The sequence below is a fragment of the Pelobates fuscus genome, chromosome 4, assembly GCF_036172605.1.
Source record: "Pelobates fuscus isolate aPelFus1 chromosome 4, aPelFus1.pri, whole genome shotgun sequence".
NCBI lineage: Eukaryota > Metazoa > Chordata > Amphibia > Anura > Pelobatidae > Pelobates > Pelobates fuscus.
The window spans coordinates 124,293,697-124,308,489 of record NC_086320.1 but is presented as its reverse complement, the minus strand read 5'-3'; the positions used below and the strand labels follow the sequence as shown (position 1 = coordinate 124,308,489).

Below are 14,793 nucleotides of genomic sequence, written 5' to 3'. Positions count from 1 at the left end.
GATACTTATGCTGCCCACCAGCAGATCATATAACAAATGCCAATTCAGTTATTGTATATGCTTGCAAGCAAGTGCTCTGATTCTTAATAAAGTATGATCTGTGCTATTCTAACTAAAAACAAATAGACCTTTTATTGCATTTAGACTGTAATAATTCTAGCAGACTCTTTAAATTTGCTGATGTCAGGGAACTCTTAAGTGTCTTTATGGAGTAACTTAGTATGGAAATCTATCATCTCTCCGAATGATTGTCTTAATTTTGAAAGCTCATAGATACAGCAGGCTTCCCAGTGGGAACAGGAAGGTAAATCAGATTCTGTGTAATTAAAATGTGATTATCATAGTGCTCATTTTTTTAATAATTCAAGTTACGCAAGCAAAATAGTATATTTATGTATATAAGCAGCTTAAATTATAATAAATAAATAAGTCAAACATCCTCTGGGTGCCTCCTTCTTAGCAATCCTAGCTAACTAGCAGTTAATTTTATTACACCAAACACAATGATAGAATAATTTATTGTGCGTATATGGTCATCACATTACAGTTACAACTCTAATACCATTAGCGGATGCATGCCATCTATTATTAATAATGATATATTAATAGGAATGAATATTCTGTCACATGACATTTCTATTATATAATGAGGATTAGGCTGACATGTGATATTGACATGTCATGTTGTCTTGAATTTGTTAAAACAATATTTGCAAAAGAGCATAAACCATCACTTGAAAATATGACCATGTTTTAAATTGAGGGGTAATTGTAATATCATTTAATCACACAGTCACTGTTATTTAAAAGAAAAAAAAAAAACTAAACCAAAACACTGTTGAGACAACGTGATGCCACCAACCAATCAGATCCTGAGATTACTTATGTTTAACAATTAGCATTCTAGGTGATAATGCAACATTCCCACTGTTCCCACAGGGAAATGAAAATGACACGTCAACACAATGCACAAGTGTTTTTTCTTGTTCTCAAAATGCTTTAGGATATTACATAGAAGGTTTCTGAGAGATCATTGCTTTATTTATATGCATGCATTATTATTTTTATTATTATTTTATTATTTATATAGCGCCATCAAATTTCGTAGCGCTTTACAATAAAAAAAATTATTAACGAGCCAGCCAGGAGTCGGACCTAGAATTCTGATCCATAGTCAGACATGTTATCTATTGCGCCACTAGCCCCTCATGCATAAAACCATGCACATACTTGAAAGTGTAATGTTGATAATGCAGTATATTGTATTTACTGCAAATGAGCTGTTGCATATTAGCCACTGTACAATATCTAAAACGTATTCATTGTACCCCTCCATTATTTTTCAGTGCTGCTTCTCATTTTATGTCATTTTCAAAACACATTTTGTCATATCTCTCCCCAGGTTAACTGTGGCCTTATCAAATAAACCTTTTTTTAAATATATGTCACTTTGTAATTATTTCATGATGTCAAGTAAAACATATGTTGGTATCAACATGTTGAAGTCATCGCAGACATCTGCATCCATCTTTTTTAAGTAACATTATGCTCAGATGCATTTATTAATTAAGCAAGTAATCATGTTTAGAAATAGTTTTCTGTCTGATTTGTTCCATGCTTAAAACCGTGCTAAACTGCTTATTGTGAAACATTTTGCTTGCCTGTCACTCACCATTGTCTCTGTGACTATTTGTGCTGCTAGCTGCTACACGGAAGCCACCATGTTGTTCTCAAGGCAGTCTACGCTTGATGATTTAGATGGACCAGACACTATACCAAAAACAAGTGAACGTGTTCGCCCTAGGCTTCGTAAAATGTACAGCATGGACATGTCTTCTTCATCTGCTGACAGTGGCAGCATAGCATCAAGGTGCTTAACCCATGCATGCTTTATTCACTCATTTGTCCATCAAATCTTTGTGCGTATGTTTTCCAATGGGAACTATTGCTTCAATTAATGCACATTTAGTTATATGGTGTTTGGGAACACTGTAGGACACTAACTGGCTTTAAAGAGCAGCAGTTAGCTTTAATTTGTAAGATAACCTCATTTTACCTAAGAAATAATATTTGACAAATACAATAAAGTCATGTGATTTACCACGAAATGCATGTTATTCAGCAAATTGCAGCAATCGCTGATAATTTATCTCTCACCTTATAGTGAACCCACTCAGTGTACCATGGTGTACTCACGTCAGGGGACAACAGAGACTATTGAAGAAGTAGAAGATGAACAAGAGTTAGAAGGTAAAGGACCAGCATCAATGTTAGAGACAGAAGACGATGAAGAAGAAGAAGAAGATTATAGTATAGACTTGGAGGCATCAAGCTACACACCGGACACAGACTTGCCTCTGTACTCCACAACAGAGGGTGATATTCCGCCATCCTACAGCAAAGCGGTCAGCTTCGAACAACTTTCATTTGTATCCCGGGATGAATCTGCTGACAATAACATGATGGTTTTAAGCCCAGATGATAGTCGTACGGACAAACTTCATGATACGTTATTGCCTCCTTTAACACATGAGCTAACTGCAAGTGAATTGCTCCTAAACAAGTAAGTATGCATAAAAGAGTATTATAAGATGTTGTTTTTGTTTTGTTTTATCTCTGTGCACAGATATGTATATTTGTTATAAACTTTGTGAATCTAATTTTACAATTTTTTAAATATTTACCAACAAGTCAAAATTAGTAAAACAATATAAACTTGTGATGCAGTGCATAATGTACTGTGTGAATGGCCTGTATTAAATTTCCTCTTTGGAAAAAAGTAGTTTATCAGTGTACAGGGCCGATGCAAGGATTTTTGGCTACACAGGTGAAGATGCATTTTTGCCACCCCCTATGCGTCTTCACCTGTGTGTCACTTAAACCCCTGTTTTGAATTTCTTACCCCAAGTAGCTCCTTTTCTGTTTCTTTTTCTCTCTTTTCAATTGCGCTCTTTAGTGTCTTACACCCCTTTATTGTATCTTACACCCTCTTTTGCCCTTTTGTGTGTCTTGCAACCCTTTTAGTGTGTCTCTTTCTGACCCCCTCTCCCCCCAATTACCTGGTCTATTTGTGTGTTTCTTTATATTCCAGCTCCTGTGTGTGTCTTCCCCCAATCCCTTTGTGTGTCTCTTTCTCCCTTAGCAACTTTGTGTGTCTCTTTCTTTTTCCTGTCTCTTTGTGTGTCACTTTCTCCCCCAACCACTTTGTATGTCACTTTCTCTTGTCTCTTTCTCCTCCCTTTTCCTTTGTGTGTCACTTTCTCCCCCAGCCACTTTGTGTGTCACTTCCTCCAGTACATTTGTGTCACCCCAGCCACTTTGATTGGTAGGGAACCTAACACACAGGCAGGACACAACAAAGAGAATTGCAATACCGGTCCTTAGAATGGCAGGCTATGCAAAAGGATAGTCAAAGCAAGCCAAGGTCAAAGGAAAATAGAGAGACAGAATATGAAGAGACAAGCCAAGGTCAGGGAGCAGAGAAAACAGAGTAAACGTAAGACAAGCCAAAGTTTGGTAACTAATTAATCAGAGAGGGTATAACGCGCTATTGGGCTAAACAAAGACCACAACAGGGCACTGAGGCAAGTGGGAGGTTAGCTTATATACACACAGGGTTGTGTCTGATTGGCTAATCTCCAATTAGTGTTAACCACAACACGTGGGAGGTGTTTCTTCCCTCCCTTGTGGTCTCTGAGGTCATCACTGTGTGCTGGGTCACATGACTGGGTCTGACATATATATATATATAAGGATGCTGCTCTGGAGCGTGCAGCGTCAGAAGCACTGTCAGTCTGGAGCACGGCGGCGAGGAAAGCCGCATGCCGCATTCGGGTACCAGATGGCGCTGCTCATGGTGATGGGGTAAGCAAGGCCGCCGCAAGCAGCGCGGAGGCAGGGGACCTGACACTGTATGTGACTTTCTCCCCCCAGCTCTTTGTGTGTCTCCCCCCTCCAGTCCCTTTGTGTGTCACTCTTTCTCCTCGCAGTCCCTTTGTGTGTCACTCTTTCTCCTCGCAGTCCCTTTGTGTGTCACTCTTTCTCCCCCAGTCCCTTTGTGTGTCACTCTTTCTCCTCGCAGTCCCTTTGTGTGTCACTCTTTCTCCTCGCAGTCCCTTTGTGTGTCACTCTTTCTCCCCCAGTCCCTTTGTGTGTCACTTTCTCTTCCCCAGTCTCATTGTGGGTAACCCCCCCCCCCCAACAGTGCCTTTGTTTGTCATTCTCCACCCATCACTAGTCCCTTTTTGTATCTATTGGCTTTAAGTAGTGGCCGCTACACTGCTTTCAGACCAGGTAGAGGATAAATAAGATCCTCTACTGCAAACAGTGCGGCCACGCTACAAGTTATGATTGGCAGAAGGGGGAACACTGTGCGCCCCTTCTACTCGGTCACCAGGACATTGTGCCCCCAGGGCTGACCCTGTCAGTGAACAGAATAAAAAAACAATGTCAACATTGTGGTTTCTCAAAAGCTACAGGGGACAATGCACTCAGACCACTTCATTGAGATAAAGTGGTTTGGATGACTATAATCTTCCTTTAAGATTAATTTAATGCAAACTTATCTCTTGCCTTTGCTTGAAACTTGCCAACTGAAAAAAAAACATTAAAAAAAAAAGTATTTGTAACTTGCATTCTGTCACAGTTAGTAAAGCTTAGCATGGCACAGTAGTGATAGACAGAGCAATGATGAATGCACACTTTACCTTTTCAAATCCAACTGGGTTTATTTTTTTTGCTTTTGTGTAGGATGTTTCTAGATGAAGAGCTCGAAGATTCTGATAGATTTTATGTTGGTCAGCCACGTTCTCTCCAGCTCATATATGCACTGTACAATACTCTGGTGGCCAGATCGGAAATGGTTTGCTATTTCGTCATTATTCTTAATCACATGATCTCAGCATCAATGATTACGTTGGTTTTGCCTATCCTTATTTTCCTTTGGGCTATGTTATCTGTTCCCAGGCCTAGTAAACGTTTTTGGATGACAGCAATTGTGTACACAGAGGTATGTAAAAGCACACTGTCCAAACTTGTAATTCTTTTAATACATAGTCATAACCGTGTATCATAATCTCATAACCATTTAACAATAGAATAATAATTTAATAAGCACACTGCTGTATAAAAAAATACAAATATCTAGAATGAGAGATATTAAACTAAAGTAAATTCGTACATGAGGTGCAGACATGACTGACTTATTTATTGTTGCCCAGACCCACCATTTAGCAGGTACAAATTTGGGGATAGTGAACTAAAATGCTCTGTCAGGTTCAGAACTTAATTTTTTTTTGTGCTGTTTCTTTTATTAATTATTAACAAACATATTCTGAGGTATTCAAATTTCTTATGTGCAGGTAACAATTGTTATCAAATATTTCTTCCAATTTGGATTCTTCCCTTGGAATAAACATGTGGACTACTACAAAGACAAACCTTACCACGCTCCCAATATAATTGGCGTTGAGAAGAAAGAAGGATATGTTCACTATGATCTGGTCCAACTCTTGGCTTTGTTCTTCCATAGATCTATATTAAAGGTAATGAGCACGATATTATAAAAGGACAAGCAATATTATAGGAAGGGCTTAACTTTTACCCATTAATAATTATCCCAATATATTTATTGGATTACATACCCAGTTACAGCTTTGTGACAATGTTACAGTATTACATTGATGTTGTTGGACTGCCTTAATGGAGAAATAGAGAATTCATACATGTGATAGTATTGATTAAAACATGATCTATGGAGATTTCTGCAATTCGTTTGATGCTTTTACAGTATGAATAACCATTTAATAGTTAAGGTTAATATAAGCATTTCACATTTACTCAGGTTCAAACAATTCCATGTTTGTAGCATTCCATCCTGGTCCTTCTTCTTTGCACCATCAATGTTCACCTTCAGTGCCTTTCTTGCTTAGCACCCCTTCTCTGCGGATAAAACATTCCCCTAATTTAATACGATTTGAAGTAGTGTGCATTGTTTAAACACTGGATATCAACCTATCCTTTGGACACATTATATTCCTGCGTTACATTTAAAGTAATCATACCCACTTCATTTGACCACTTTTTATTATTATTATTATTATTATTATCGCCATTTATATAGCGCCAACAGATTGCTTAGCGCTTTACAATATTATGAGAGGGGGGATTTAACTATAAATAGGACAATTAAAAGAAAACTTACAGGAACGATAGCTTGAAGAGGACCCTGCTCAAACGAGCTTACAGTCTATAGGAAGTGGGGCATAAAACACATCAGGACAGAAAATAGCAATCAAATAAGGTGGGAGTGAAGCAGAGCTGGAGGAGAGAGTAGAGTGCTGCCCTTTAGTAGAGTGCAAGAGTATGTGAGGTAGAGATTACTCTGGGAGGCCATAAGCTTTCCTAAAGAGATGGGTTTTAAGACACTTCTTAAAGGATTGAAGACTAGGGGAGAGTCTGATGGCAGTAGGCACTTAGCTCAGTTGAGCATAGCCAATCCTGATCCTGTATGTCATACTGGTTTTATCATTTACCCACTTTACAATATCATATGGTGATGCTTTATAAATAATAATATCGACTTACCTGTGGGTTTTAATCAGTGCCATGGTCTTTGGGATGAGGATGATATGACTGAAATTGCAACACACAAAGATGACACAGATGATGAACTCTCAGATGCATCAGGAAGAAGAGATTCTGTTGGGTCACTGAAGTCAGTCAATCTTGCTGCGTCCGTGGAATCCATCCATGTTCACTTTCCAGAGGAAAAGGCAGTCATCAGGAGAAAGAGTTCTAGCAGTGGTTCCCATCTATCACGAAGGTCCAGTTACTCCTCACACAGATCTAAAAGAGGTAAACGTCCATCATCATTATGATGTAACTGATATATGCTGATTAAACATTTTTGATATAACATTACACTAACACTACGAAGAGAATTCATTCCTATAAGGACAGAGGCAGCTGTCCAACATCTGAACCAATACAAGACGTTAAATTAGAGTTATAGGTTTGTTCCACCATAATTAAAGGGTTTCTCTTCAGGGACCCCCATACATATTATATATATATATATATATATTTAAAGGACATAAAGAGCTTAAATTGAACATCCTATATGTATACCTAAGACAACATTATATTTTTGCTTATCAATTTTTTTAATACACATTTTTTATTTTTATACACTTAGTGTAACTAATTAAAAAGAACTCAAAATAGATTCATATATCAGTCCTAATTGTTAAATACTTGATATGTTTAAGATCTAAAATAATTTTTGATAGTTAATTCTAACCCTACATCAACTCCCACACTAATGCAATACCAACCATATCTCTTATCCAATGCTTACATAAACTTTAACCTTAAGCCTACCACAATCTTCCCCTCAACCTCAATACTACACTATATTTAACCATCATTAACTCAATCCCAGCTTTAACCCTTACCTTACCCTAACTCTGCACTAACCTTAGAGCTAACCTTACCCTTTACATACTAAACCTAAACTCCTAAATCTAACCCTAAGGTAACCCACTTCTAATATCAATACTATTAGAATTGGGTTTTACTGTTTAACACAGTAGACGGTGGTATTTTGCCACCATCTACTGTACGTTTGCAGAATTTCAGTGTAATTCGGAATTAACCTGGTTCCAGGCTGATTATATATAGATTGGTGATGGGTAGCCGGCAAGGCCCAGCACTGGTCCCAGTCAGCTGGGGACAGGCTGGGAGTCTCTGTCAAGGTCTATCCAATCCATGGAGGGTCTCCTCAAGGCTGCATGCAACCCAGAAAAACTATGACTTAAGTTAAAGTGCTCTGTGCAGCACTGACTTCCAGCACTGCACAGAACTCATTGGTCAGTCTGGTGTCACAAAAAATGACCCAGCTGGCTAACTGGAACCCCAGATATCCATTTAAACCTGGGGTTAGTGGTGTGAGCAAGCTTTTAACCCTGCTCACAACACTTTTTTGTAATAGGCATTTAATGTCTTTAAAGAGCTGTTTGCAGTGCTGACTTCCACCATACAGCACTGGTCACAAAAAGGAGATACCATAACTATCCCACACGGTCAGGATCACTGTGATGGGTTAAACAAAGCTGCAAGCGAGCTCATCTATGAAAACTTTAGCTTTTTATTAAATATTGCTGCTGTTATGAAAAATGTCAGCTACTCCATTAGCTCTCAGCACACAGTATGCACATGGTTAGAGCAGGGAAATACTGATAGACTCCAACCATTTCAGCTACTCCGCTTTTACACTTCAAAGATGGCTTCTTGCTTCTCTCTCCTGTGGATAGCATAACCCCGCCCCCTCATGCTATCAGCCAATGATGGAGCATGAATAGCGTGGCCAATAGCATGCTGCCACTTAATTGCAGTGTGCGCTGCTGTTCGAATAGCAACTCAATGCAAATTCCTGAAATTCCTTCAAGGCATGTGCAAATTCAGCTGAAACAGGGTAGATTTCAAACCTCTCCCATTTTTTTTACTTCCCTAGTGGCTCTCACAACATCTTCTCCAAACAGCTACCAGTGAGTGAGGATGGGCCCTGCAGAGCTGAAACTTATTACAGAACTAAAGTGATATGTTTTTCACATATTTCTTTGGCTTACCATCCTCCCCTCCAAAAAAAAGAATCTTTGTGTTTCTAAACTACTGCAAAATAATGATTTCCCCACACGAAAACTGGTGGGGCACTGCGCCAAGTGTCTCTATGGATGAGCCTCCACTGCATAGAAAGCCCTAACGGTCTTAAGGGGTTAATATCTAGCATGTTAAATTACTTAAATCCACTATATTTTCTTTTGGATATAATTGTGATTTTGAGAAATCTTACTTTTGGCAATAGAATTGCAAATGTGAGCTCTTATTACAAGTTTTTTTTTTTCTATTTCAGAAACTCAATAAAGTGTATTCAGAAAAAAATAAAAATTGTGAAATCTAAAAATGCTTTTGGATTTTATTTTCCCCAAATATTTTGTAGGAAGTACAAGTACTCGAAATAGCAGCCAAAAAGGTAGCAGTATATTAAGCATAAAACAGAAATCCAAAAAGGAACTGCTAATGGAAAAACTTCGAGAGCAACTAATTAAGGCAAAAGCTTTTATCATTAAGACGTAAGTAAGCCCATTCAGTAAAACTGCCGAATTGAAATCTTGACATCTGATATCAATTAAGTCATTTCCTAGCAGGCCAGGCTATTCCTATACCTAGTCTATTGTCTTTTTTTTAGGAGCAGAGGAGGGGTGAAGAGGGACAATGGGGACAACGGGTTGAAGGGACAATGGGTTGAAGAGGACCCTGCTCAAATGAGCTCACAGTCTAGAGGAAGTGGGGTAGGAACACTATAGGACAGGAGATAGCAATCAAACAAGGTGGGAGTGAAGCAGAGCTGGAGGAGAGAGTAAAGTGCTGCCCTTTAGGAGAGAGCAAGGAATCGGTATGTCAGGTAGAGGTTACTCTGGGAGGCCATAAGCTTTCTTGAAGAGATGGGTTTTGAAGCACTTCTTTTCAATTGTATATATGTGTATATTATTAGAAAAAATATATATGTCATTAGGGCTAAATCGACTTCAAATTGACTCAGTATTTTGCTAATTGTTAAATATTTCTTTAATGTAACAAAACCAAATTAAATAAGAGTAATTTTATTTTTATTTTTTAGGACCCTTCAGATATATTTGCCTATCCGACAGTTTTTCTACAATCTCATCCACCCAGATTACAGTGCTGTGACGGATGTCTACGTTCTAATGTTCCTTGCAGACACTGTTGATTTTATCATAATTGTGTTTGGTTTCTGGGCTTTTGGAGTAAGTTACTAGAGTACTTTATTCATATGAATAAATATTTTGGTGAAGACATAACTGAATTTCTTTCATACAAATGGATACTTCAAATAATGTTACTATAAAATTGCTACTAACATTCCATAACTCAGATGAAAACAATTTTCACAACATACTATATTCACCTAGCCTTATTTATAACTACGGTAATTTAATTATTACCTCTTTATTTATGGATAGAACACCCATGGCTGGATTCCCTTACCAAAGTGGGGGATTTCCCTCTGACTAAGGATATACTTCCCTTTTTTTTCAGAAACATTCTGCTGCTGCTGATATAACCTCCTCTCTATCAGAAGATCAGGTGCCAGAGGCTTTTCTTGTAATGGTACTAATCCAGTTTGGCACCATGGTTGTGGATCGTGCACTTTATCTACGGAAAACTGTAATGGGAAAAGTAATTTTCCAAGTTATCCTTGTTTTTGGAATACATTTCTGGATGTTTTTCATCTTGCCTGGAGTGACAGAAAGGTAAACACAAAATGTTGCAATGTTATAAGTCTGTATGTCTATATGTGAATATCCTTTGGTGTCTGCACACAATGTCAGGTTCTGGAAATCACTCTGCACATTTAAAGTATATAAGAATGACAATATTGTTCTTCCGAAATATCCTGCAACAGAATGTTGAGGGAAAAGATGACAGCAAGGTGCACATGTGCATTTAGAATTTGAAACATGTCTTTATGGTCTTTATTATTTTACTTATATAATGTTTAATCTGTGTACATATTATGTTTGTAGGAAATTCAGTCAGAACACTGTTGCCCAGCTGTGGTATTTTGTGAAGTGCATTTATTTTGGCCTATCAGCATATCAGATCCGTTGTGGGTATCCAACCAGAGTGCTTGGTAACTTCCTCACCAAGAGCTACAACTATGTCAACTTGTTCCTGTTTCAAGGGTAAGCACAAGTAGATTTTACTGGTCAGAAAATGCAGTTATAAAATGAAGTAGGAAGTCTGCTATGAACTATTAGGTGACATTATAATGTAGATAACACGTTATATTAGATTATCACAATACATCCAACAATTATTATATCTCCAATATTTATTTCAATAGCTAGAAATGGGTAACTCCATTATGTCTTTTTAATAAAGCAAAATTGCCTGGCTCCATTAGCAGATTCTGTTCTGGAGTCTTCCATACATTCTGGAGCATAGATTAGAGGGATTACCTGCTCCTGTGCGTTCGTCTATGTTCGGGGACATTTCCCCGAACATAGACGAACACAACAGAGCAGGGAATCCCTCAAATCTATGTTCAGGAAAATTTCCCCGAACATAGATTTAAGGGAATCCCTGCTCTGGTACGCATGTCTGTGTTCAGGGACATTTCCTCGAACATAGACGAAAGCACAAGAGCAGGGAATCCCTCTAAACACATCATACATGGCTTAATAGCTAGGGAATTAACCCTTACAGTTATTTAGTATTAGTGAAGACTGGATGAATAATACAGATAAAGAAGATGTGACACATATTTACATCTGAAATAATGGACTAGTGATGATTAAGTTAAAAGACCAGATGTTGGAAATTATTCTACATAGCTATGAGATATTGGTGCGAAATGGATGTGCAGTAACCTTTAGAGTGATTTCTGATGGGGTGGAAGCATTAAATAAATAGATCCGTAACATCTATGAATGTATGTAAGTGGATTAAAGATCCTAGCCGAGCATAGCGCTAGGAAAATGTCTGTAAAGGGAGAGTGACTAAGGTGCCACTGTATACATTCAGCATATCTGCTATAGACTTAATCCTTTACAATATATTGAATTATCAGGCATCGATTTTATTTTGTAATATTTTTCAGTATTCCTTATTTTATTTTTCGATTTGGGTTCTACTATTTAGTTTGTATACATCACATTTTGTGATTGCTGTTGGCAATTTTTAATATTCTAATAACAACAAAGAATGTTTTATTTTATTTTTCATCATTTATTATTTTGTGCCTTTATCTGAATTGATCGCTTTTACCTGTATACCTGCCATTCATCCCAGTTTCCATTATTTGGTACACCCTTCTCTTCTATATACAGATTACACTTGGGGTTACCCCCCTTATACTTGTGTACCATTAATTGGCTTTTTGTTACGCCTTCTATACCAATGCGTTGAATGTTTGTAAAAGGATTCCCTTTTACTCTGACTAACCGAATTTATCATAACTTTTTTAAAGACATGCGACCAGTCATTAGCCTTTAATTGTATATGTAAGACAGCTGTCCATTTACTCTGGAAATGGGCAGGTGCCTCATCCATTAACTCATTTTGAATCATAGCATATATCTTAGACAGAGAGTGAGCACCTTGTGTATTAGAGATACAAAAAAGTTTAAAAGAAGAAAGCTCTCGGTGTCCAATTAGGAAAAACTACTTTTCATAAAAAATTTACAAGTTGGGAGTATATTATATATCTAACAAAGTCGGCAATTTAAAAGGACCTAGCAGCTCACTAAGAGTTGGGATTGTATTGTCTTGTAGTAATGAATTTAAATGTTTCCCATATTCACCTATCAAACGGGCTATCATTGAGCTTCCTTCTCCCTTATGAAAGTCTGGATTTCCTGCTAATGGGTATATTTGTGAAATTCCTGGAGATAAATGCCTCTTATTTTAAGATTTCCTCCAAAGATTTAGAACACTTAATAACAGAGGATGTGATGTGGGCAAAATTTCCCGGTGGGCCGCAGCACCCGGTGCCGACATGCAGTCATGCACATCCACAGTGCAAAAGCAGTCTTGCCTCTGTAATAAAACCAACATGGGCACTATGAGCAGAGCCTTTGTCGGGGGACTTGCACACATGCTGCCTGATGTGCTGTTCAGGACAGCTCTGTGTGGCTTGTTCCCAGGAAAGTGACGTCATGAATGAAAGGGCAGCACGAACCGGTAGGAGCTGGCATGATAAGCAGTACAGGCAACACACTGAGTTCATGAGTCTCTACATCAGGCATGGGAGGTCCTCATGATCAATGGCTGGAGTGGGGGAAATCAGGAGAATCTGTAACTCTCTTAAGGAGTGAGTTTAGAGGAGATTCGGGTACTATCTCTGAGGAAGGGGGTTGGGGTCCTATCTCTGAGGAAGGGGGTTTGGGTACTATATCTGAGGAAGATAGTATCTACGGGGAGAGCAATTGGGGTACTAACTATGATGTGGGGATTTGGTTACTATCTATGGGGAGAGGGATTGGGTACTATGATAGGGGGGTTGCGGTACTGACTATGAGGTAGAGGGATAGGGGTAATATCTATGGGGAGAGGGATTGAGGTACTATCTATGGGGAGAGGGATTGGGGTACTATCTATGGGGAGAGGGATTGGGGTACTATCTATGGGGAGAGAGATTGGGGTACTATCTATGGGGAGAGAGATTGGGGTACTATCTATGGGGAGAGAGATTGGGGTACTATCTATGGGTAGATGGTTTGGGGTACTATCTATGGGTAGATGGTTTGGGGTACTATCTATGGGTAGATGGTTTGGGGTACTATCTATGGGTAGATGGTTTGGGGTACTATCTATGGGTAGATGGTTTGGGGTACTATCTATGGGTAGATGGTTTGGGGTACTATCTATGAGGAGGGGGATTGGGATACTATTTATGAGGAGGGGGATTGGGGTACTAACTAAAAGGAGAGGGATTGAGGTTTTAACTATAATAGGGGGATTGATAGGGAGGTCGGGGTACTGACTATTAGGTGTGGAATTGGGGTACAATCTTTGGGGAGAGGGATTTGGGTACTATCTATGATGAGGGGGATTGGGGTACTATATATGGGGGGAATGGGAATTGGGTTATATTTATGGGGAGGTGGACTGGGGAGAGAATGTATACTATCTATGGGGGGAGAATGGGGTGAAGAGAAAAATCAAGGTCTAGAAGGAAAATGTAGTACTATCTATGGGGGAGAGGAGGAACATGAATGTTGAATGGCCCTACATTCAAACACATTGACCTGCTACATATATATGTACCTGTGTCCACACAAACTACATACAAATATGGCCCTGCTTTTACACACATACACACACACACACACACACACACAACTATCAATACAAATATGCCCCTGCACACACACAAGCTGAAGTTGTGTATATACTTGAATAAATAAAATAACATTAAAAAATAAATACTGTGCACAAGCATTTGAGGTGGCTCATAACGTTTCACACCTAGCTGGCAACTCAACCCCTTCTTATCTGCATTCACACACCAACATTCCCTTGCGCTCCACTATCCTGCTGCAATTACTAATTTATAAACATAGAATATATATATATATATATATATATATATACACGCAGACGCGCGCACACACACTACATGGCACAATGACTTATGGAGCTGGCATAAATTTTTTTCCAGGGCAGCTTTGTATCCCCAGTCCAGCCCTGGATGTGGGATTAAGTCTATGGATGGGACAATTTAACCAAGGGAGAATATATGAGGGCACATTTGTAAAACTCTGCTTTAAAGTATACCACGGATGTCTCATGTCCATATTAGTCCATTCTTTTAATCTAGTCCTTAATGCTGAAGCATAGTAATAATATAAATTGGGTAGAGAAAGCACGCCTTTATCTCTATGGCTCTTTAAGATTTGATAGGCCAAGCAAGGGTGTTTATTACCCCAAAGAAATGATACAAATATTATCCTAAACTTTGTATGTATTAACTGTGGCAGAGAAATAGGTAACTTCTGGAATAATTATAATATCTTCGGGGGAACCATCATTTTTATAATATTGATATGGAGAACTGTGGTAAATCCCATCTATGAAAATCATCTTTGATTTCTGTCAAGAGTGGTATGTAATTAGCCTTTATAAGAACAGCAATCGAGGGTGGGAGATAGACCCCCAGGTATTTGAGCCCTCCAGATAGCCACTGGAACTCATATATGCTCCTTAACC

At 38.5% G+C, this 14,793-nt stretch overlaps 1 protein-coding gene across 1 annotated transcript in view; it reads left to right on the top strand.

The window, feature by feature from the left end:
* PIEZO2 (piezo type mechanosensitive ion channel component 2) overlaps window positions 1-14,793 on the top strand; it is a 409,694-nt gene that overhangs the window by 372,885 nt on the left and 22,016 nt on the right. Inside the window, exons 39-47 of the mRNA XM_063451573.1 lie at window positions 1,703-1,870; window positions 2,165-2,563; window positions 4,750-5,008; window positions 5,361-5,543; window positions 6,603-6,855; window positions 8,999-9,131; window positions 9,680-9,827; window positions 10,120-10,334; window positions 10,608-10,766. Of these exons, the coding sequence (XP_063307643.1) occupies window positions 1,703-1,870; window positions 2,165-2,563; window positions 4,750-5,008; window positions 5,361-5,543; window positions 6,603-6,855; window positions 8,999-9,131; window positions 9,680-9,827; window positions 10,120-10,334; window positions 10,608-10,766 (1,917 nt within the window). The remainder of the gene's footprint in view (window positions 1-1,702; window positions 1,871-2,164; window positions 2,564-4,749; window positions 5,009-5,360; window positions 5,544-6,602; window positions 6,856-8,998; window positions 9,132-9,679; window positions 9,828-10,119; window positions 10,335-10,607; window positions 10,767-14,793) is intronic.